Source organism: Scleropages formosus, chromosome 1 (genome assembly GCF_900964775.1).
Source record: "Scleropages formosus chromosome 1, fSclFor1.1, whole genome shotgun sequence".
In the NCBI taxonomy this organism is placed as follows: domain Eukaryota; kingdom Metazoa; phylum Chordata; class Actinopteri; order Osteoglossiformes; family Osteoglossidae; genus Scleropages; species Scleropages formosus.
The window spans coordinates 33,866,950-33,891,695 of record NC_041806.1 but is presented as its reverse complement, the minus strand read 5'-3'; the positions used below and the strand labels follow the sequence as shown (position 1 = coordinate 33,891,695).

General features: G+C 43.3%; 1 protein-coding gene across 4 annotated transcripts in view; it reads left to right on the top strand.

Annotated features, from left to right (window-relative positions):
* LOC108924109 (prospero homeobox protein 1-like) overlaps nucleotides 1–24,447 on the top strand; it is a 30,229-nt gene extending 5,782 nt beyond the window's left edge. Inside the window, exons 3-6 of one of the 4 annotated variants that reach the window (XM_018735285.1) lie at nucleotides 4,415–4,516; nucleotides 7,887–7,889; nucleotides 10,941–11,135; nucleotides 23,876–24,447. In XM_018735285.1, coding sequence (XP_018590801.1) covers nucleotides 4,415–4,516; nucleotides 7,887–7,889; nucleotides 10,941–11,135; nucleotides 23,876–24,061 — 486 coding nt within the window. In that variant the 3' untranslated portion in view covers nucleotides 24,062–24,447. Of the gene's footprint in view, nucleotides 1–4,405; nucleotides 4,517–7,886; nucleotides 7,890–10,940; nucleotides 11,136–23,875 lie in introns of all 4 variants that reach the window. The other 3 variants (XM_018735284.1, XM_018735282.1, XM_018735283.1) reach the window with 3 other exon arrangements.
* Nucleotides 24,448–24,746: the final 299 nt, after the last annotated feature.

The window sequence follows — 24,746 nt, the reverse complement described above, 5'->3', positions numbered from 1 at the left end:
AGGTGCACTTACTAAGCGTTAATGTTAAGTAATACTAGTCCTTTCTTCAGTGCCCAGGATGTGAAGTGTAAAAGGATGGAAAGTGCCACTTGAATGATGGTACATTTGAGGCCTGTTTTTAAAGAAAAAGCAGGAGCGCTACCTCCACACCCCCAACTCATCATTTTACAATAGGTTGTACAGTGTAATAAAGAGCCTCATTCTGTCTGCTCTTTCTTATCGCATTGTAAAAAGAATAATTGCAGTTTCTATTCTTATTTGTTATAAAGATTTGTTGACAACCTGAGGCACCATTCGTTGTTGCTAGGCAGCCAAATAATTTTTCCCCCTCTTCTTTGAAGCCTGTGTTAACAGGTGTTTGCGGGTAGCTGTTTATCTTTCATTTTGTTCTGGTCTTCTTTCTTGACCTTGGAGTAAATGGTTTCCACAACCATTACTACCTCTTACAAGTCTTATTTGAAGTATGGAAAAGATGTGGAAACAAAGCAAGGCCTTTGTAGTAGTAGTAGTAATAATAATAATAATAATAATAATGATGAAATTATTTCCACCACACAGACAAATTACTTTGTATTATGACATTTGTAGAATCTGCAAGTTTACAGAAATTATATGCTGCTTCATGTAATTAAAACTAATATTGAAGCTTTAAAGTTGATCTTGAATAGGTCCTTTTATGTTGTTAAGTAGTCAGGTGTTTGCCATCTACAGTTTTATCCTACACGTGGATTATTTCAGGGAACCACTTTGAACATATGTATTCATGTATGCATTCATTTATGCGTGTTCCTTATTATAAGGTTAAAATGTAAAATGCACATCTTCAGACCAGAACTAAAAACATAATGTTAATAAACTGAGACACATCTTTATGACTTTAACTAGAAAAAAAACACTTCTATCCTATGAGATACTTGTCTTTCTCAATATTTCTTTTTTGCTACTACTGTACTTGTCAAGCACCCTGGTGCGTTTTAAAAAGGAATACGCACAGAATACACGTTTAATTTTATTGGTTGGAAAGGTAGACTTTTGTTTGGCCATAAACATGGCACCAGGTCTACAAAAGGTCTTTGCCTTTGGGGCTCATTGTACAGAGCAGTTTTTCCAGTATGGAAATATAAAAGGCTTCTTGTTCGTGTGTCTCCATCAACAAGTTTGAATGTTAAATTATTGATGTTATCCTGGTGAGGCTCTCTTCCTCCATGGAAGGAGTTATTTTTTTAACCCTGCAGGGGAACTCGGTTTCTTGCTTGCAGTGCTGTAGGAGTCAAACTCTCAAAACATACCCATTCCACTCCACTACACCCAAGAACACACCTCCGCCTGGATACAGCGTCTCGGTATTTGCAAAATGAGGGCGATTAATCAAATATTATTAAGTTTTATTCAAATGGCTCAAGAAACAGACGTCCAATTGTCTTTGCACACAGGAAAAAAATGGTCTTCCTTGTCTCACAGCCTCTTTGCATCTCAAGAAAAGCAGGCCTTTTTTTGGCCTGCCGGGAGATTTGCATGCAGGGAGTCCACATGGCACTCTTCTGTTGCGTCCCACCAAGACTTGGGAGCAGGTGAAGGCACTTTGCATTTCCATATCTTACAAGCAGTGTCTGCTGTGCAGGCAAACAAAAGGCGTTTCCTGACCTTCACCAGAGAGCTGGGGCTAAACGCAGGGATGGAGTGGCCTTTTGTCTCATTACGACGCGTGGAATCGGCCATTTCAAGTCATGCTGCTGTAGAGCCAACCTCTTTTTTTTTTAGATTTCTCAGATTGAAAAACATTTCAAGTCTTTGCTGTTGTCTGGTAGAACGCAGCTGCCATTTTTTCCTGTTTTGTTCTCAGCCACATAAACCACATTATTGTTATTGCAACCATTCTTAAGTCTGTTTTTCTCACTCAAGTGTTTGTCTTCAAAAAAAAAACTGAACAAACGAATTCCATTTAGTAACTAGCATTGCTCTTCTATTTGCATCCTTACATATAGACCTGAACTTTGTTAAATGGTGCTCGAGTCTGAACCGTGCGGTGCTGTGTCATTGGTTTTGTGTGCGGCCAGGCAGGTGCCTCTGATGAAATTGTGTATTTTTTTATCTACCGCTTAGTTCCTTTGTTTTTTCTCCTACACCTGAAACTTGGCTCAGATTTCAGGTTTACAAAAAACATGAAACATCAGTTTACCGGGCTTAGAAAATGAGACGGCTGTGCAGAATGAAACGTCACTAATTCCCCCCATTGCCCAGATTGCACTTTGTATCAAACACTAAGAACAAAATGTTTATTGCTTTCATTAATATGCTTGTGTTTATGGTTTATATGTTTTTCTAACATATTTTACCAAGAGGCATTGTATGTATCGTGGACCCCGGTCAGGAAGAAAGGGTGTATTTTTTGGGGATCATGATTTGCAGCAAAGTCCATCCAGCAGTGTCACACACCTCTGTTTTTCAGTTTCCAGTTAAACGTGTATGTAATTGTAACCAAGTACAATGGATCAGTACGTGGTTAATTTTCGGGACAGTACATGTCCGTTGCCCCCGCATTCATCATCGATTTTAATATTTTTAAAAAATTCATTACATAAGAAATGGAGAACATGTAAAGATTTCTAAAATTAATTTTTAACTTCAGAAAAATAATGAATGCTCAGCCAAGTTTTTAGCCACATAGTTATTAGAGATGGTTTTTGATGGCTGGTATTGGGTTAAAAAATACAAGGATGTTTTGTGGAAACTAGATGGTGTATAGAATTCTATGAAATGAGGGCAGATAAGCGCTAAGCTTTTAAACAGATTTAGCTCTTAATTGAGATCACTAATATGAAATGTTTACAGATCTGCTCTGCAATTTGAAAAGAGCATCTCAATATAATTAATTTTTAATAAGAAGCTCACTTGGAAAGGGGGGAAAAAAAAGCCTTTTTTGTCCTCTTGCTTATCCTTACTCTGCCCTCTCTTTAGACTCAGAAAAAAAATTGTTGATAGAAAAAAAAATCTTTACTGTAAATAATGAATTGTTCATTTATTTATTTTTTTCCCATGATCTGAGTGAAATTAGTTTGGCTCCTTCAGAAGTCCGGCCTAATCGGGAGAGGACAGCTTGTCACCGTTTTCCCAGTGCTGTTATTTCGCATATGCGTTATGACAGATGGCGGTACAGAGAGTAATGCTCTTTCAGTCCTCCCTATCAGACTAATGGAGGTCACCCTGGCTTCTTTCAAGTCCCTTCTCTTGGCACAAGGAACATGTCAATCATCCATGCAGTCGTTAAGCTTCGAAAACACAAAGAGCATTTTCAAACGGATTTTGCTGCGGAGTTTCGAGAGAAACACCCTTGCTTTCTGTTCCCACATTCAGACGTGCTGACCTGAAGGAGTAGGACACGATTTCATGCGACTGTAAAACCATAATCTGATACACTTTGATAGCCTTTCGTACGGATTTATATTACTGTTAATTTGTGCTTTTTATAATATGGAGCCATAAAAAAGTCCCCTCCTTCACTTCCCAACGGTCAGTAAGCATGTATACCTATGGTTATATTTATGCTCTTTGGTATATGTTGCAAAGTTTTTAACCCGTTAACAATATTTGTCGTTGACATGTGGTGGTTGTCAGTGCTCCCGTACTATAAGCATGTTTGCACGTGGAGTCTCTTAACTGGCAGTGCTGTTCATCTGCAGCCGTTTCAGAATTGTAGCTCATATGAATACATGTGTTTATGTGTATAGAGATGTGTATGTACTGTAACAGAGTGAAATAGCAGAGTGAGCCACTCTTGCCTCACTTTCGGTTCATATTTTGTCCAAGGTTCCTTTCCGTGACTGGAGTACAATAATTGACCTTGTGGGGGTCACATTGATTTCCCTCCCTCATGCGTCTTCATTTCAGACAAATTATAAAGCCGTTAATTTGCCGAGGAAATGGCACGGCCAGTCTGCGGCACAGATGTGGCCAAAGCCGCCCTAACTGCCAGAGCGCGGCTGTGCCAGCTAGCTAGGGGGATAATTGGAATGGCTAGATTGCTCCGGTTAGCCTCAGTTTCTCCTGGGACCCCCTTCCCAACAGCTTCTGTTTACAAATCTAGAGGGCAATGCTTTTCCCAGATAAATAGGGCCTTTATTAGGGTAAGTAGGTGTTTATTGATCAGCTGTCCCTCATGTATTGATTAGCCCCAATTTCTGCATCAGAATGCCTTTTTATTACCAAGTTTAATGGAAAAAAGGAATAATTAAATATTATTGCGGTTAACATGAGTGGCAACAACCATGAGCTTCCCTGCTGAATTGTGGCTACGGCTTCCTTTGTCTACGTCACGCAGTTTTTTTGAGAAGGTGGAGGAAAAGCATCTCTTGATTTTTGTGATCAGTCAGGTCCTTCACAAGGTTTTCCTTGACTCCAAGCTTTGCAAATCCAGGAAGGGCTTTCACCAAATCACTTGAAGAAGGCCAAGCTGATGTTCTTCTACGCAAGATACCCCAGTTCCAACATGCTGAAAATGTACTTCTCTGATGTGAAGGTAAGTCACATGGTCTTTATGTCATATTTTTTTTCAAATACTTATCATCATTCATTTAAACCAGGGCACCAACTCCAACTGAGTACTAACTAAAGTACTAACTGCAGTGAAGTCCTTTAATTTTATCAGTATGTTACACTTTATTTCGTAGTTTCACTCTATAAAGTATTGGAAGTGTTGTATCACAATATACACATCAGTGGTGTTAAGACATAGCGGTGGAAGTTTCTTTTGCAAACAGTCTGCTGCAGTATAAAATATTTGCTTGTGTCTGTGTGTGTGTGTGTGTGTGTGGCCATGTGTTTGTGTATCTGCACGTGGTAAGTGTTGAACAAACGGAACACAAGTGTAAAAAAAAAAGCAAACAATGGCCCTGATTGTCTGTTATTTACTACTTAATTTGTTGTTGATGTGGCATACAGTGGGCATACGGAGGATAAATAATGTGACAGATTCAGGGCACATTATTCAAATGAGGAGACGAAAGGTTCCCATTCCCAGCTGCCCCCTCCCTTGTCCCCATGGATGCCACACTCCTTCCATAGTCCCCCATCCTTCCTGCCCAGCTCATGGGGCTCACCTTTGCAGAATAGCTCACAACCAGGTTGTTAATCTTCCCCATGCTGCCATGTAGAAGGGCACATGGAGCCTTTGAGTTGTTAACACTACAGGAACAACTTTTTTTTAGCCATTTCATCCACTGGACTCACCTCAATATGTGCTTCTCCGACTTCTTTGTCATTTTCTCCTCATTTCACAGCAATTTACATCGCTGGGATAATGCTTTGTAAGGCTTTATACCGTGTTTTCTCATAACCTTGTCAATTCTGGTTCCTGGAAGGCAAAAGTTTTGTTTTCTAAAAACACGATTAGCCGTTATACCACTTGCATAGTTCTAGTGTTTAGTAAACCCCAAAAGTACTGACACACAAAAATGTCACAATGTGTCATTATTGTCTTGAGAAAATCCTAAACGCATGTATTTACATGGTCTTAACAAATGCTCTTTCACATTAGAGTTTTGTGTAACAAGGTCAAGTAGCAGGGATTAGGTTCGTCTTGCCCACTTGTGCATAGGATAACAATGGACTGTATGTGTTTATTGGATCAGCACATCGCAATGTATGGGAACGAAGCATAAATTACTAATTAATCAGTTGCATTCGGTTTCATTAATGGCCCTGGGAATGACTCTTTTAAGATATATAGATTTGACAATATGCCACCAACTGCATGTGAACGGGTAATTGCTAGTGTGGGAAATGGGTTGATTAGAGTACTGCATGGTGCTACTAAATGCTCGCTAATTGGAACAGTAAAACGCTTGCCTTTTGACCAGACGATGACCTTTCGGTGGACTGCTGAGATGACATTTAGCGACCGGAGACGTACTGAAGACCAATTACTCATGTATCTTTCATGTGGCTCCACACCAGTGTCTCAGTCTCAGTGAGAATGCACTCATGCCATTTCACAAGCGCATGAATCCGGGCTCGGTTTTGACAGGTCAGGATTTGTTCTGTAGCGGTACATTTGGTCAGTGGCATATCTTGTAAAACATGAAAAGAACTCGCGGAGCTGAAGACCCAAGGTTATTTATCACATCCTTCACTGTGTTGAATTACAGCAGCTCCGTTGCATAGAGCGTGTGAAAGAAGAGGTTTTCAGTAAGACAAGTGTATAAAAAAGTGGGTTAATGTCACGTGGGTTGGATACGTTTTTGCAAGATTCTCGTCATCCTTCTCCTACGCAGGATTCTCATACTTCTGATACGCTTGGTAAATTTCACACGTTTGTATATAGTGTTTACAAACACAGTGTGATCTTTTTGCAGCATGGTTGCCTTTAGTGCCCAGGGTTCAGCATCGTATCTTTTAACAACGTGAGGCAATGATGTAAGTCTGTTGTGGGACATGCAAATCCTCACCACTTGCCAAAGGGTACCTGCTTGTGGTGTTATAACGTACAGTCGGGGTTCCTGTTGGCTTCCAGTTTTGACAGTAAGGGAGCTGCACCCCTCCGTACTGCCAGGGCTCATGAAGTCAGTCTACGGTTTTCAGTTGCCAGTTTTATAAAGCTGGAAGGTAGTTATGAAGGATTCATCCCGGTCAGAACTGCATACAGAAACCATTTGGCTGGTTCCAGAAACATTTTAGAAAATGTTTTGTTTTTTTTTTTTTTTTTTTTGAGGAACTAACAGGTGTAACGTAATTTGTCTTTGTTTCTAGTCATGGAGGAGGTTTATAGAGCATAGAAGATTGTTACTGTATATTGTTGAGGAGGTGTATTACATTATGGGCACAGTGAATAGTGCTACCACCTCACAGCACTTGGGTGATACAGTATAAAAAACATGGGTTGATTTCCCCCCTCAGTTTGTGTGGAGTTTGCATGTTCTCCCCATGTGTACGTGGGTGTTTTCCGTGTGCTCTGGTTTCCTCTCACAGTCCAAAGACATGCATTTCAGGTGGATTGGTGATGCTAAATTGCACTTAGTGTGTGAATGGGTGAGTGACTCCCCAGGGTGTAGCTCCCCTCAGCCTTCTGCCTAACATGTCCAGGATAGGCTCCAGTTCACCGTGACCCTGCTCAGGACAAGTGGCAACTGAAATCGGATGCCTGGATTGCACAGCATGTATACGAATCAATGTAAACAATTTATAAGCATGTGTGCTTATACAGGTGAACTTTTTTCTGAAGCAGTTCAGATTTAGTGTCCCACCCAAGGATAATCAATATGCCCACTTGTTTGTTTCTGTTGATTTTGCAAGTTTTCCAAGTTGCTCTCAGAGAGTTTCAAAGTCACCTCTGAGTTTCTTCAGACTAGTTGAACTGCTGTTTTTGGTTCCGTACAACGAAGGATGCAAACACACATTTCTGGAGTTTCTGTCGAGTGACTGGGCTGGATGGTGTCTCAAGATTGAGTTAATGAACAAAGTTAATTTTCTTCAAAGACATCTCCTGAACTGTCTGTTTATTGGAGCTGCTAAGGCTTACATAGCAATTTTTTAAATTATTTTCACCTATATCTGAAGTCTTTGCAGAAGCTAATGCTGGGAAAAGGAGGGAAGGTTTGTATTCAACTTTTATTAATGCTCACTTGGGGTAAAAGTGACTTTGGGGTCACTGTGAATTTTTCTCTCTTGTAAATCTAGTAGTTTTTAATTTGTTGGGGGTTTTTTGTAAATAAAAAAACTGTTAAAAACATGAAAATGCAGTAATCTAAATAAATTAAAATTGTCTTTCAATAATTATTTTTAATGTTCAGAAAATTCAAGCCTGTTTTGATTTACAATGTTTTCAGGTGTTTTTTTATTTTAATTTGTCTTTTTATCCTTTTTTTTCATGGGGTCGTTCTTACATTGACAAGAAGGTGAGTTGAATTATGTCTGGGCCAACTTTCAGAACATTGACAGTGAGGGCATCATACTTTCATCTTTGCTCCTTTGTTTTGTTTAATAGTCCACAAATAGACACTTAAGACATTTGTACCTAATTGCAGCTGCCTATTTGTGTTTTGTTCTTGCTTATTTTTTGGCATGTTGTAATGCATGGATCATCTGATCGCACTGCTGCTCTCCAGGACCTCAATGGAAGCTGTGATGCCTGTCAGGGGGTGGGGGTCACGACCTTCCGAAAGGCCTGTGAACACCGGCGTGTGACATGGTCATACAGCCGAGTCAACCGCCACCAGGGCGGAGGAAGGTGTCAGCTTGATTCGTTTTATGAAACTTTTGACTGTGCAGGTTCAATGGTTAGGCTCGTCCACCTTCAAAAAATACACCGAGAAGTGTTAATTAAAGCAGTGTCTCAATGCAGAACTTCTGCAGCCACGTTCACATATATCCCATATATAACTTCAATGTAAAAATTCTACTAAACCTAGAAAATGAGCCATTTAGGTTATTTTTGATGTTGTAGGGATGTCCTCACAAAACAGGACAGAGCACAAGCTAATGTTAACTTTTATGTGTTTTCCGTTTTGACTGGACAGGAGTTAAGAATAATTTTTTTTTGTTTAAAGCAGAAGTCACCTTAAAACCCCCACAGTGATGGCAAAGTCTGTATTGAGTAAAATGAGTGCATTTTTATGCAGTGGGATGTTGCTGTGTATTGCTGTGCATGTGTGTGTGTGTGTGTGTGTGTGTGTGTGTGCAGAGCACGGGAGCACATGTTTGTTTGACAAGCAGATGACATGATCCTTAATTGCTGAGTTGTCGCGTTCCAGCAACGCAGGCCCCCCTTTGTCCGCTCCATCTCTGGCATTTCTATTCTCCAACAATACGCTTTAAATCTCCCTTTATGCCACCCTGCCAAACAATGTCATGCGGACTTACTTTTTTGTAGTCTCCATTATGTCATCCATGGGCCATTCCAGAAAAAATACCCCTCTCTCTCCCACCCCCTCCCCTCCCCTCCACTCCCCACCCTCCCCACCCTCCCTACCCTCCCTGCGCAGCCTTGTTCATATGAGACAATGTCTTGTAACAATGCTGGAGTCTAATCTCCATGTCAAAGCGATTTTCATTCCCCAGTGAACAGCCTCCTATCATTTTGTAATGTTTTGTTTCTTATTCTGAAAGAATTAAAAAGGAACAGTAAGCCGTCACGGGGGCCTGGGGTCCTTATCTCAGTGTCTGGAAATTTTGGACAGCGTATTTTGCCGCTGAGATAAAAAACGGAAAGAACTTCAAGTTCAGCAGATCCTAATAGGTTTAAGTTCTATTGAAATCATCGAGCAGGAGATCAGATAGCCGGCTCCTTGAGCCCTGTTTCTTTTTATTATTATTATTATTACTTTTTTCCACTCAGTCCCCCTGCCAGGCCTGGAGCGAAGAGAGCAGGCGGTCAGGGTGAATGTATAATTCTTGGATAGGTTAAGTGCGCGTTTGAACTCTTCCAGGCAGGAGCGGTTTGATGATGACTTAATCATTTTCTGGTCAATTATCTGTAAGAAGTCTTGCAGCGGGCCGGCAGTAATAATGCGGGGAGGCCTTTGGGGAAGCAGACTGGCCCCTTCTGTTTCCTTGCCACTTAGACTGCCTGCCATGAATTTTCATTCACTTCATTATCTTGAATTTGCTAACATAGAGACGACTTTCTATACGGTAATTACCAACCCAACCCATACCCTCTGACAAAAAAAAAAAAAAAAGAAAAAAATTCCCCTTACTCTGTTGTCATCTGAACTGGGGCCCATGTGTTCTCGTGACCACAGTCTGATAAGTGCTAGCTGTTGATGTCTGATTAATGTATATCCCTTTTTTTTTTTCTGGTTGTCTCTGGAGGCGATGGGGGATGAGTGCTGATAAATACCCTTAATGACAAAAAGCAGAATGTTGTATGTCCAAACCAGCTGCACAAAGTCTTTTGGATGTGTTGCTTTCTGCTTGGTTAGATGCAAATGTCATTATCAATATAGCATGGCATCCCCCAGTAGCCCATGGTGCTGTCAGGAAGGTCATCTGACCGGGTCAGTGGGTGTGGAGAGCTGTAACCGTTCGGCCTCCAGAATGACAGCAGATGCTGGCCGTGTCAGTAAAAATTGAGCACCAAATCAGATACGCATCAAACGACGTATGTGTTCAGATTTATCTGACTTTAAAATATAGGTTATTCAAACAGGGCAGAATGCTTTGAGTGTATTAAAGGCTCAGTCTTTTACATCATTAATCAGCAAACTCGTCCTTAATTTTGAAATGAGGCTGGAGCACCAGTTCATTTGTGCTGTCGGCTTTTTTTCTGGAAGGGCGAAGTTTTGTTAAATCACTCCCACTTTGTAAAAAAAAGCCGTAGTGATAGAAAACACTTAACCTTTCTTTCAGGTATAGGAATTTACACTCAGGTGCTTGCCAGGCTATGGACATAAATGTAATTACATTTTAAGCTATTTATGATCGCTGCCTATTGGTGCAATACAGCTTGGCCTGCTCTACCTCTTGGCCTTTGTGTGTAAATGAATTACAGTGGATGAGAAAAGCAAATGTTGCAGTCAATTTGATCGACCACATTAGTTTTATATGCTCATTGATTAATGTACATAGGGAGAAATATCTGCTTTTATTTAATACTTTATTTATATAACTGAAAATAACCTGTGCACAATCATAAACATTTATTTGTGATTAAAAAGTGTTTAAAGTTAATTTTTTCATGCTCTATGAAAATGTCTCTCCTGGAAGAATAGCCTCCTTCAAATCAGTTTATTAAGATATTTAGGAGTAATACAGTTGGAGGACAAATGGAAAGGACTGATCTTATCAGTTCATAAATGTTTATGTATTTAAAAGACAACAGTAAAAGGCAGCTGTGTCCAGTTATTCACTTTATCTTTTATTTTCATATTCCTACACACATGCTTCCATAGTATATTATTTTCTTGATTCACCAGTATGATCGAACTCTTCTCCTCTTTCCCGAACAGTTCAACAGGTGCATCACATCCCAGCTCATCAAATGGTTCAGCAACTTCCGTGAGTTCTACTACATCCAGATGGAAAAGTTTGCCCGGCAAGCCATCAACGACGGTGTGACGGGCGCTGAGGAGATGAGCGTGACGCGTGACTGCGAGCTCTTCCGTGCCCTCAACATGCACTACAACAAAGCCAACGACTTTGAGGTAGGACTCCAGCCAGTGTTGGCCCAAGGGCGGCTCTTTCCACAAAGCTGTGTGTTATGTATACCTACAAGAAGACTAGAGTTATACTATCCTTTCACAGTTCATCCAACCTCTGGGTGAACTATTGCCAAGTTCAAGGTGTTTTATCAACATTTCTACCTTATGATTTAATGCCAACCCAAACCATGTTTACCTTTTTTGGCAGTTTGATGTATTCCATTCAAAAGGTGAGGCTCTTAACATAACACCTTGGGTGGAGGAAAGCAACTGCTACACAAATAAAGGTTAATGTAAATGTAAAACGGATTTGACTTCAACATTTAATGCATGCAATGGACTTATAGTATCATTTGTACGGTGTGCTTGGAGCATTTTTGGGGATCAGTCCTATTTACATGCACACATTTTGTATTTGCAAAGGCGGAGAGGAAAGGAGACATAAGTAAGAGTTTTGTTGGTGGAGAAGTCATGTTGGGAGGTGTCCATTTGCATATTAAGTGCAGTGTTTTCTCTGAAGTTGTCTGAGCAGGTAGATATAAGAGGTGATTAAAAGCTGACAAGAGGAAAATTGCCAAGCGATGCAAATATTTCCAGACAAACCGCCTTGGCTGCAAATGTGTTTTTTCCTTTCCCTCTCCGTGGCGTGGTCACTGTGACTAGACATTTCTGCACCCCATACTGCTGAGGACAGGGCTGCCGTTTTTTTTTTTTTTTTTTAAAAACCCTCGTCCTGAAAGAGCCACTTACTCAGATTTTTCTCAGAATTTCCCTTTTTTCACCTGTCAAATGCCGCCACACCGAAGCATGAAACTGGAACCGCCGCCGATTCAGCAAGTTGTGCTTTTGCCAAATTTAGCATCATCAAAGTTCCTTCCACCTTGGACACGTCTCCAGAATGAATATGTCCTCTGTTTTGCTGATCTTTTGATGTTAATCTGGCCTGTCACTGTGCACTCGTAGTATGCGTTCTTCTCCTTTGAGATGTCTTTGTTGTTGTTTTCCCCCCTTTCCTTCTGCTCTCTCGCTTCTTTCATCCTCTTCAAATTTGTTTCTTCCACCCCCTCCTCAGCCCCTCTGCCCATTACAAAGTTTTAATGACATAATTGTCACATTCCTTATGGCGGAATGAACACAAGCAGTAATTAAAGCAACTTCACTAATTACCTTTGCCGGAGTTTGTGCTTCTCGGCCTCCTTTTGGTTGTTCTCCCAGCCCTGAACCCCCCCCCCCCCCCAACCACCACCCCACGAGGACGGAGTCTGTAATTGGCAGCCGAAGGAAGAGAGAGGCCTGCGTTGTGTAAACTAATGACTGGAAAGTGGGTTAAACTGTTTTGTTTAGTTCACTTTTTTGTTCTTGCTAATGGAGACGCACATCACTGAAGACACTGCTTTGGAAGGACATTTAGAGTTCCACTTCACAGATCTGTTCATCTCTTCATCTCAGAGCATCATGGGAATGACAGGTTAAACAACAACTATTTAATACATACGCTGTACGTATATGCATGTGTGCATAGTGGTTACAGCTGCTGCCTCTGGACCCGGAGGTTGTAGGTTTGAATCCCACCTTTCTGACACACTTCAGAAGAGCGTGTGGTAGCGGAGCAGTTCCGAGAAGCCACATTTACCTGCTCTCTTCGACTGATGGTGCTCGTGGTGTTGCCCTGCTAGGGTGCCTGCTGTACGTCAGTGGGATCCAGCGCTTTGCTTTCTCCTTCCGCCAGGGCATCCATTGAGGAGCACACTTCAGGAAGCAGAACAGCACTTTATACATGCTCTTCATTCATTCACCAATGCAGGCTGACTCAGTGGGGCTGAGACACCCCTTCTGATGTACCTCTGTCCTTTCCAGCTCTGACTTACCCCGAGGGCCCTCATAATCCCTGAAAAATTGACTTAGAAGTAGTTCTTTTTACAGAAGCATTTTGTGCTGCGCTGCGCTTATCACGTTAAGCGTGTTAAGATAACCTGAACGCAGCATCCCCAGGGGACGGCCGGTTTCTGCTGCGACAGGCCAAGTAGCGGCACCTTCCGTATCAAAGTTCACCACAAGAGTTTAGGGAAGTGGGACTGGAGAGTGGCAGCCAGTGGTGGGAGCTGGGCAGGGTGTGGGCTTGTATGTTCAGGTAGGGGGGGAGTAAAGAGATGCTTTTATGACAGCTCTCAGGGTTTCAGATTTCCTGCAGTGCAACATTGAAGGCTCTGTTGTCCATCTCTCCCCCCAACCTCTTCTCTCCTAGTGCCATGCAAAAGAGCGCTTAAAGGAGACACGTCCGTAGCCTCGGTGCCGTGTCTCAGTCCCACTGCATAGTACGCACAGATGTTCTTGGACATGCACTGCTCAGATATTTGAGTAGCCTTCAGCCTCTCAGGTGTCTGACCTTAATCCTTTGTCCTATTTTTTAGCAGACAAAAATCCTGATCCTTTTGTGCTGCTCAACGCCTTTATCTTGTCCTCCTTTTTCTCCTCAGTCTTTTTTTTTAAGTGACACCCTCTCTCAATGTCTTTACTGTTGACATTGTCAATTTTTACATACCACATGCATGTAGAGTTTCTGAGTAGGGATAGCATGGGTTCAAAACAGTGGCACACACTGATTTCTCTGGTCCACCTTGAGCGCTCGTAGAGCACTTCGTCCTAAAGTCACTGTGCACTCAGGTGAGGCTACATATTGAGCAAATCTGGAACTGGAAGTCAAGCACCTCCCTATCTCTTGTTCCCTTCCAGCCCCTCCCCACACAGTCTCTCCACTTTCTCTGTCAGGCACACCTGGGCTGACCTACCCCAAAGGCCTGTGAAATATACTGCACTTGGGACACAAGCTCTGTGTCTTTGTGGAGGCTGGCTGCCTGCACCACCACAACCCACATTACTGACCTTACATTTATCGAACCCATTATTAATATTATTATTATTTTTATTGTTATTGCTGCTGCTGCTGATGGTGATACTGATGTTGTTGTTGGTGTTGACAGTTATAGTATTATTGTAGCATTGTAGTTTAAGTTAGTAGTTTTCAAAATCTTTCTAATGGAGTACGCCACAAGATATGTGTAACTCTTGGTCATAATGTCAACGCTAAACCCTGTAAACCCTGTACCCTGTCCACTGAATGCATTAGGGGCAGCTTGGGGAGACTATGAGGCCATCTCTTGTTCGATCTAATTTGAGTCACGAGTGCAGAATCCCCCTGACGTCTGCAGGCTTTGCGTTCACCCTGAACCTTCTGTGCTTTTAGTGCAGCTGGTGCAGCAGCTCTGACAATGAGCGATCTGTGGGGGCCTGCTGATTCCACTCGTGATCTGAGTGGCCCCGCTTAGCTCAGTTGACTTCTGCTATTGTCTTATTGTGGTTCCGGCCACCAAGGACTTTTCCCTGTTGCCCCACCTAGACCCTTCCAGTCCGTGGATGGTTTTGTGAACTTCTGATGTCACCTGCCATGCAGATAAACAAGCATGGGGCCCCGCTGTGAAGTTAGTCCCTTCCTTCTTCCAAATTGGCACCTCCAACCCCCCTGTTCCCCCCAGTGAATTTTTAACCAGTTGCAGATAGGAATGCGGATTTGACATTGGAAAAAATCCCACGGTTGTCTTGTGCTGATTTTCGTATCTAGCATTTCAAAGTGTCCTTTGTGTCACTGTGGAAGTATTCTGTGGCTAAGAGCTTCTAGTCCTTTCTCATGGGGGGGTGGGGGAGGACAGGTCTATTTGTTCCACATTCACAGTATATGATTATAAGAGCAGATCAGTAGTGACATTTTGGTGTCTGTGCCAAAGAAGTGTTGTGCATTTCACATCCCAAGTAGGCCAGCTGATAGAGGCTTGTAATGTACTTCCTGCTGTTTCAGCGCAGTCCTTCCTGTTAGTCCTCCAGTTCCACTCCTTGAATTACTGTGACTATGGACCAAACAATACAGCGGTCCTGTCATCCCACAATGGTTTTAGCCCCATTTCACTTCACATGGTTCTGATCAGCCAGTGCAAGATCCCTTTTTGTTCTCCTTACACCCTGGGACATGTTGGGACATGTGAGGTCATTGGTTTTTGACGTCTTAGAACCGGAGCGATGTCTGAAGGATGTGTGATGTTGGATGTCCCTTTGTGCCACTTGTAATCTCAGCATATTTGATGATTACGTTTACTGTGCTATGCAGCAGTATGGCAAGGTGTCCATTCAGTGTGCTGTCATCAGTAAGTGCCAGTGGATATGTTCCAGCGTATGTTATTAAAATGCTTCCCCTTGCAGGCTTGGTGAAGGGAGGGGAGGTGGCTAGTCAAGAACCTGAGAGCAACCTAATGGGGCACATGAGCGCAAGTGAAGTCCTTGAATTGCGTAGGTGTTGAATAGAACGTAAGTGCTGCCGCAGATGTATAAGTAAAAAAACAGAACATTTAATCTGGAGTGAGACAGTAGTGACTGTTTTAAAAAGCTGCAAAGTTTTGTCCTGTTTAGAAGTGATCACTTTGAATTTTGAGCTTTTGGCAAGTTCTGTGTCATGTTTGCGTAAAAAGCATCGCAGCCTGTGCCAGAAACCCAAACGTAGGCTTGAGTGCCACCTGACAGCGCATTAAGTAGACAGGTGCCAACTCAGCGCTGCCCTTGTTTTGCGTTGCAAGGCTATGAAACAAAGTTCTTTCAGCATAATTCTGCACTTGTTCTCCGTGAAGGTGAGGATTTAGAACAGCCCTCTCTCATCTCTACTCTAATTGCATGCTTTCCGTGGGCATGGGCTGGAGCAACAGATGCCATATGTGCTCAAAGTTTTTCTGCTGAGCGCCTATCCCAGTCCAAATTACACTTTGCTGTATTAACCAAATAGAAATAAAATCAAAAAGAAAATATGGGTCTTAATTACAGGACCCTACTCATTAAAAGGCTGGGTATCTGTAACTACTCTTTAAACATACACGAAGGTACATTTAAAGAGTAGTTACAGATACCCGGCCAGAAGCTACTCCGAACCTTTGAGTCATATCACGTGGTTCTTCTTCAGCAGTAGGTTTCTTCTAGCCCCTTCCCATACTGGCTATTTTTGGAGTGTTCCTGAAATTGCTGAAGGCACCATTTTCCCAGGATTCAGCTCCAGGGCTGCTGTAGGTTGAGGAAACTCCTAAAAGAGGTCACTTTAAGTGACCTCTTTCAGGAGTTTTCTTAACCCACAGCTATTGAGCCATAACCGCTGTCCGATTAATGTCTTGATGGAGCCATATTCCACTTGACACTGATGGACCTGACAGTGCCCCGAGGCGTATTTTAAGACACGGAAATTTCTCTACAACCTTTCCTCAGCCTTTACCTTTATATGACTTTACATGAAGCTCGTACTTGTTGGACATGTTTTGACCTTTGCCGTAAATTCACTTCATCGAACATACAGGATTTGTAGGACTGCACCTGACTGAGTGTATGTATCAATTTCATTTCATAAAAAATACTTAGATGTAAATTATTGATTACTCTTTATGTACATTTTGCACCTCTCTTTGTTGCCTGTCTCCCCCAGGGCGATCTCCTGCGCATCGTTGACAGACACTTATAACACAAAGAGTTGCTTGCACACAAACATCTGGAAGCTTCAAGTGGCTAGACTGTTTAGACTTTTGTCTTTCCTCTCTGCTGGAGATGACACTATGCGATGTTATAACATGTTACCAGGTTTGATCACACTTCATGGATTTTATGAATGTTGTAAAAGAAAAGCATATCTTCTCTGTCCTTCCAGACTAGGTTCCCTAGTTGCTAGGGAGACAGGCATGAGTTCTGGGTAAGGGCCATGTTACTCCATGCAACAGTGCTCCAGCCCCAGGCTCTGTTTGTGTGTGCGTTGTTGCTACTGGGGCTGGTCAGAGATCTGTGCCCACTAAGCAACAGAAGGTGGTAATAAGTAACCAGTGTAGAGGTTTGCATCTACATAGATCTCCATACAGTATGTCAAAGCCTTGTCTCTTTTAGAATTTACCCACAAGGACGTGAGATAATGATAGCTAAATATTTTGTCTTAAAACAGAAAAGGCCAGCAACTTTGGAACAAATCACAACAAGCTTTCTTTTGCACATCTTCAGCAAAGCATCATAGCTCTGATACATGTTAGCGTTTCTTGTTTTTGTAATAATTTCAAGCTGATTAACCTGAAGACAGTCTGAAGAAGGAAGAGATGAGACGAAAGGAAGAGTGCTTCATGCTCTAATTAGACCCAACGAATACCTGGACCAAGGAACAATACGAAACTACAATGGAGCCCTGATATATTGAATTTCTTGCACCCGTCATTTTTGTTTGGTCTTACTCCGGTGGCATATTGGCCTTACACTGGAGAAGACAGCTGAAGACCGAGCACTACGGTGAAACTTCTTAGAGTCTCTTGTAGAGTGGTCTATCTTATGCCATCTCTGGTGATATCTGTGGCTCGAAAATGAAAACTTAATGAGGTATCCCATTTAGAAAAGCTTGCGAGTATAGATCCTGCGGGTTGGTCTCTGTGCTCCAAAACAGAGCACTTCTTCTAATTGCCTCTCAGTGTAAAGTGGTTACTGCTAGTGCCTGGGATATTTTTCAGTCACGAAGGGACCTGCAACCAATCATAAACAAAGGCCGTTAATAGCTGCAGGCTGGGGAAAGACTTGTGCGCCCCGGCTGAAGCTCAGGAGAAAGACTAACAGTGTTTCCTTCTACTGCCTACTCAATTCAGCGCATCTGCTGGCTTTTTAAAACACTCTCTGAATGCTGGAAAAGCTTGATGAATAATGGAATGTTTTACTGTCGTTTTAACTACAGAGGGGAGTATTTTGCTTCCGTTTTCTGTTCCGTTTACTTCTGCTAAGGCATGCTAAACGTATAGCTGTGAAAACGTGGGTCATGTTGATGGGACATAATTCGCCGGTATTTTCTTCTTCTCTCATCTCTTTGCTTCAACTTGTAAATCTCTACTGGTCCGTCATACCTATACCAGTACTTGTGCTGGGTATGGCCAGAGGAAGGTCCCACCACCCATCTCCCCCCCGTACCTCTCATGTTCTTGGGGCCGCTCATTCATCCCATCCCATGTCACCTTGTGAGCGTTCTGCTCTAACACACCAATGGCCATTATGTCATTATTTTGCTCTGGGGGGCCCTGACACATCTGCAGCTCTGATGCATGTCTTTCCGTCACCCTGGCACCATTCCGAACCCGAAGCCCAACCCCATCTACCTCACTCTCTCTGCCAGCGTTTAATTAGTCTCATTCCCAGCCCCCTCATTCTCTGCCCCCCACCCCCCCCGTGCAACACTTAAGAAGAGCCCAAACTCCAAGCTGTTTCCTTTATTCTGCCCACACTGCTCCTTGGAGCTTAGGCTATTCTGTGCCTTTCAGCTGCTCCCCCTTTCCCCACAATGTGGAGTTCAGTCTTCCAGTTTGTAAGAGGCCTGCACATCAGTCAGAGGCGAGACGAGGGGAGGCAAGGGCCTCTGTAACCTCTGACCAGTGCCATCCATCTCTCCAGATTCCAGTTCACCCTTAACAGGTCTTTGACACATTTGCCAGCCAAGGGGGGACTTTTTCTCTTGGTCTGAAATGGTACAGTTACTTATAGAGTACAATACATTTATGATCTTTTTCTTTCTGATGTGTTTACTAATTTTGATGTTTTAAAATAGGACACCGTTTCATCTAGCACACTCTATCGGTATCTGTTTGTTTTCATATAGGCACATGTGTTGTAGCTGTGGAGGGTTTTTTTTCCACGCGGTAAGTTAATGTGAAAACTCGAGGTTAATAAGGGAGTAAAAGACTTTGCCTGCTTTCTCCAGCTGGAGCAGACGCTGGTCTGATAGGCAAGAGTGGCTTTGCAGAGCTTTATCTCTGTCTTCGGCCCAGGTCCTTGACAGGCTGCCGTACACCTTGAGAAGTGGACACATGGCTCTCGATGAACGTTTTCTTAAGAATGAAAAACAAAAGTCCCCACAAGGCCGGCACTATCAGTACCCGAGTGTGTTTACCCAGCTTTCTCTAGCAGAATCTCACTGGTCATTTTCAAGGCTACATAGTTTTTGAACCTTGGTTGCATCACAGTCGTGGCTTTTGAAAGCATCTTTATCTGAGAGGGAAACCTGGAATCTGTTTGACTAAGTGACACTCCAGCCAAGAGTTTATCAGAAGGGAAGGTCTCTGCTCATCTACTCTATTGATTAGAGCAGATGAATGTGTGCAAAACATTGGTTTTTTTTCCCTTCTAAACTGGAAATTTTTCTTTTGAACTTTGGTTAAAAAAAAAATAAACTCAGGACCCAGACGTACTTTTCCAGCATATGATAGATGAAGGGACACATGCGTTTACTCCGAGTCTGACCTTGGAACTTGTTTGCCTGCTGTCTCTTTGGTAATTCACTGAAAATTTGTACTGGTCGTACCAAGACCAAAATCACAGGTAACTTTAGTTTGGTAAATGATCTTATCTGAACTTATACTCATCCAGTAATGCTGTTCAAAAAGATATCTATCCAAAGATTGATGCTCTCAAATGAATAACCTCCATTTGGTCATTCACATTGTTCAGGTTTATTGCACTGGTTGTTCTAGCCAATCGCAAAAAATGGGATTTTCCACAATAATAACAGCAGCCGTTTGGGAACAGACCAGTCACGTTGACAGCATCGTTACTGCAGCATCACTATGTCACCATAGATTTCGGACCGCATGCGAACGAGGGGACGTGTGGTGAGTATGGCTCAGACCCCTTGTGCCAGAGCAGTGGTCGGCACAAGGAGCGGCCTGATTCCCAGGCTAGGAGACTATCTCTCTGGATGGGGCTTGTTAGGAATTAACCAGTGGAAGCGTACATGCAGGGGTCCATGCATCCTTCAAGGTTATTGCATAGACGCATCGCTCTGGCCATGTTTGCCTCTTGAAAATAAATGGCATTACATTCACCACTTTCCCATCTTGATCACCTTCGGTTCTTGGTGTTTAGGTCAATCAGTAAAGTGAATCACTTTACGTATTCTGAAGAGTTTCTCAACAAGCCTAAAAGGTCTTGTTAAAGAAAGGGACATTTTTTTTTACCACACAGGGATGTCATATCAAAGACAGTTCAGGATCACAAAAATGATTTGAATCATTTGTGTCTTTACCTATGATGCTTGTCTGCAATCCCCTCCCGTCCCTTGGCCCTTGTATGGCTGTCGGGAGGTAAGTCTCTCCTTGATCAATATTTACTTACCAAACAGCGGGGATCGGGAGAGTTTGTTCAGAGGGACAAGTGTACACACGCGGGTGAATGAATGCTGGGTGAAGTACCAGGGCCTGTTTGTCTCCTCTCCTCCCTTGTCCTCCCCTCTCTCTACCTCTCGTCTTGTGTTTCATGGGGGAAGAGTGGCATAATATCCCTTTTCATACAGCCTCTTGTTCGGTGTCCTCCTCTCCCCGGGAACCACAGGACAAGGAGCACAACAATGCCTAGGAGCTCAAAGGAAAACAACAAAAACAAAAGGCAGACAGGCCCACTTGTGTCATTGCTCTAATAGAGAGAGCTTCTTTTTTTGTTGCAGGTATCAAAGAAACAACGTGTACAAATGTATTTTTTACATTCATAAAAGGAAAGAAATATTTTGTTTTCCGTAATCCCGAAAGAAAAAGTCGGGTCCTTTTTTGACCCGCTCAACTCTTTCTGTTTTCTCTCCTAATTTTCAAAAGCAGGACTTTTACTTATTAGTTAAAACGCACCGTTGTTAACCATTTTTCTTAACACACACGCACTAACACGAGAACCACAAATGAATTGTATGTATTATTGGGTGAAGTGGCATGAAAATGGGTCTTTTTGTAATGTTATATAAACAGCTATAGAGACATTCCCAATACTGAAGCAACAAGCTTGGACTTATAGTGTCATTTTTTTTTTTTTTTTTTGCAAGAACTGTCTGTCCTAGAAAAAAGGTACGCCAAGAGAAATGGCACGGGTGACAGGGCAAAGTGGCAGTGGGGCAAACAGCCTTGTAGACTTTCCAGAAACATCTGATTTTATCTGACAAGACAGAGGCACGGAGAAAGGGTGGCAGCGGCTGAACAATCGCGTGCTTCTTAGGGAAAAGCGTTTGTTTAAGGCATCCTCATTCTCGTTTGCCTTTGCAGCTCCGCGGTTCTCAGAGAGCGGGAGTTGTAAAAACCGTATGAAATATTTATGAAGAATTGTCCGAGATGCGATTCGGCTGTATTTACTACACGGCCGAGTGGCTGCGGCAGATTAGCCTCTACAATGGCCGTAACAAAAGCCCAACAGCTGATCTGTGAGAGGCGAGGAGGTGACAAAACAGTTAAAGCACGCTGCTGGCTATGGGCAAGCAGTCAGCAGATGCAGACAAAAGGGTTTGTGACAAGAATAACTCTCCCTCTCGCTCCCTCCCTCTCCAAGGCAAGCAGTCAAGAGGATCCAAAATACCAATACCCTTTTCTCCTTGACATTGTCTTCTCCTTACAGTCAGCATTTTGTTGCCCTTTTATAGTAAAAACGGCAGGAGAGATTCCTTGGAGGAATATTCTTAGCATTGCGGCACCCTTGCTCCACGTCGCTGTCCTTCTGCGTCCTGAAGAGCTGGACTGAGACTCTGTCCCTGCGTCCATATTTGTGCGCAGTGGAAAATTAACGGCAGCTACGTATTATAGCGTAAGCCTGGTAACAAAGAGACAGATTAGAGAACCGCTCCTCTTATATTCACACACACACGCACGCGCACACTCGTATGTACGTATGCAAGTAAAAGAAGAGCCGTTGACATCTCCTCGCATACCTACGTACTTATATATGTGTGCGTGTTTCTCTTAGAGCGCTGACTGTGTGAATGCTCACGCTGAAGCTGTACGTCTGCGGCACGAGTCGAATAAAGTATGGAATTTGGGGGTAAAAGCAGGATACTGCATTTGGTGGCTGCGGGTGGGAGTGGGGTATGTATAACCTTTGTAAGCCCCCCCAGCTCCCCTCCTCCAAATCACAGCACCCACCCACTCACTGGCCACCCACCCCTTTCCATGTGACATTCATTCATCAGCCAAGTGCGCCGGGCGAGCTGCTGCCAGCGAGCGCCGTTCCAGTGACCGCTAACCTTGGTATGTCCTGACACTCATGATGAGTATCTGCAGGACACAGAAGGCAGGCAGCCTGCTATGTCAGGCTTTTGTTGTGTGCTGCGGAGGCTGGGGACAGTCAGCATAATCAACCAAATGACCCCTGAATCCTGCGCCACCGAGGGAGGGGCAAGGAGAAGGAGACAGGCCTGTGCCTGAAGGACTTGGGGAGTGTGTGTTTGTATCGGTGTGCGAGAGACAGAGAGGTTGCACAAGTGTAGGTGCGAGAAGGACAGGTACACATTTGCATGTCTCTTTAGGACGCAGGGATGCTGGGAGCACATTTAAGGAGGTCATATTTTCCTTGTTTTATATGGCGAAAGGATTTTTTAGCTCATTTCTTAACAGTGCTCTTTCACTGCACCTGCAGCGTACCTAAAGCTGTCATTTAAAACGTAGCGGGTAAAACTGTCTTAAAGACATTTTTTGGAATGCCGTCCCAGCAGCTCCCAGAAGACGACATTCGAAAGGACAGGAAGAGGTAAAATGTTACTGCAGAGCTTTGCAGCAACCTGGTTACTATCATAAACCTTCCAGCTTACCTGCGTTTCTGTGTTGTTGGATGCTAATGTATGTGTATACGTCAGATGTGTCATGTAGGCCGTAGGTCACTGTACGCAGTCCGTCCCTGGATGGCAGCAGTCAGCGCGTGTAGCGGAATGCGCAGTACGACGTGGAGCGGGACCTCGGTGGGTCAGCGGCTGCGGCTCTCGGAGACGTGTCACACTTCTTAGAGAGCCTAATCATCTCCGAGGCGTTGTGGAGCAGCTCTGTGAAGGGTACTGAAGAGATAAAGGGATCACTCAAAGCGGAGAGAGGGAAAGCGGGACCGTTAAGCGACGCAGGCTCCGCGGGGGTGTCGACAGGCTCCGTTACAGGACAAGGGCACGCTGTCGTTTACTTTCGAAGCCCTCACCCCACCGTCTTGCAGGAGAGCTCTTCTTATCCGCCTTTCTGCAAGGCCCAGCAGCCCTTTCGGACAGGTGTGCATCTTTCCAGAGGAGCCGGCAGTTCCCACTTGCGTTAAAAGATTTACGAGCCCCGTGAGTTCGAAACCCTGGTACTCGCTCCTCCTCCTCTTGGCTGCGTATTTTATGCCGTTCCCTGTTATCAGACAAGTTTTACAATGGAGGAGTATGTCTTTATGTCAAGAATTAGGAAGTTATGCCAAAGTATTTTTAAGGAAGTGGGAACTGCTCATGATTTATAATATTTTCCCACTTTGTTATTTGTTTAGAGGGGGTGCGGTGGCGCAAGGGGTTTGGCTGGGTCCTGCTCTCTGGTGGGTCTGGGGTTCAAGCCCTGCTTGGGGTGCCTTGCGATGGTCTCGTGTGGGGTGCGATCCCCTCCAGCCTTGCGCCCTGTGTTGCCGGGTTAGGCTCTGGTTCGCTGCGACCCTCTCGGGACAAGTGGTTTCAGACAGTGTGTGTGTTATTACTTTATATTTTCTTTTGTCTGTTTATCCAAGAAATAGAGCACCTTATTGCCTGTTTTTACTTTTTTCTCTCTTGTCCCCGTTAAGAGAGGCCTGAAGCGCAGTAGGCCGCGGAATCCCGCTCTGTCGTCTCAGGTCATAAACCAGACACTTGGGGTTGAAACTGAAAACTTTCATTAATGTCAATGTCTCCTTGTCAGCAGGTTCCGGAGCGATTCCTGGAGGTGGCGCAGATCACGTTACGGGAGTTTTTCAATGCCATTGTCGCGGGCAAGGATGTTGATCCTTCCTGGAAGAAGGCCATCTACAAGGTCATCTGCAAGTTGGACAGTGAAGTTCCAGAAGTTTTCAAATCCCCCAACTGTCTGCAAGAGCTCCTGCATGAGTAAAGTTTTACACTACTTTTGTTTTTCCTTCGAATGTATGAAGTAGCATTCCTGATTTGAAGCCCCAGCTGTTTTGGAATTACTTAGTTGTTCCCTCTTGTTCCCTTCTCCTTATGAAAAGACTTTGAGATTTTTTTTTTTTTGGATTTTTGACTGTGCAAATTCCCTTTCTCCTTCCCCTGAACTGTGGGTATGGTCGCTTTTCCACACCTAGTGGCTGTCTTACCCATAGGCAGATGTTCTCTTCATTTGGTCACACAAACAGTTGTGTTTCTTCCCACACACACGTGAGATGCGTGAAGGTTTTGTGTAAAATAGGGCATTAAATTTATAGATTGTACAGATGTTATTATTATTATAATTGTTACTATTATTATTGCTATTATCTATTGACAGCTACACATCGTTTTTTTTTTCTTTTTTTTTTTTTTTTTTTAAATTTCAGGATTACATAAAAAATTGGTGTACAAACCCTCTCCAAAAACACAAATTCTGGAAGCTGGAAGAGTGTGGGGGTGGCAGTAAATACTTCTCGACTGGTTACACTCTTCCTCTGTTTTTGTCTGGGTCCAAGTCCTCTGCTTTCCTCTTTCTCTGACTGCACACACACGCCAGAGGGTCACCCACCCTTAGACCTGTAGCCCCGCAATGGCAAATTCCTCCCACAGTTAGCTCATTTGCACAACGG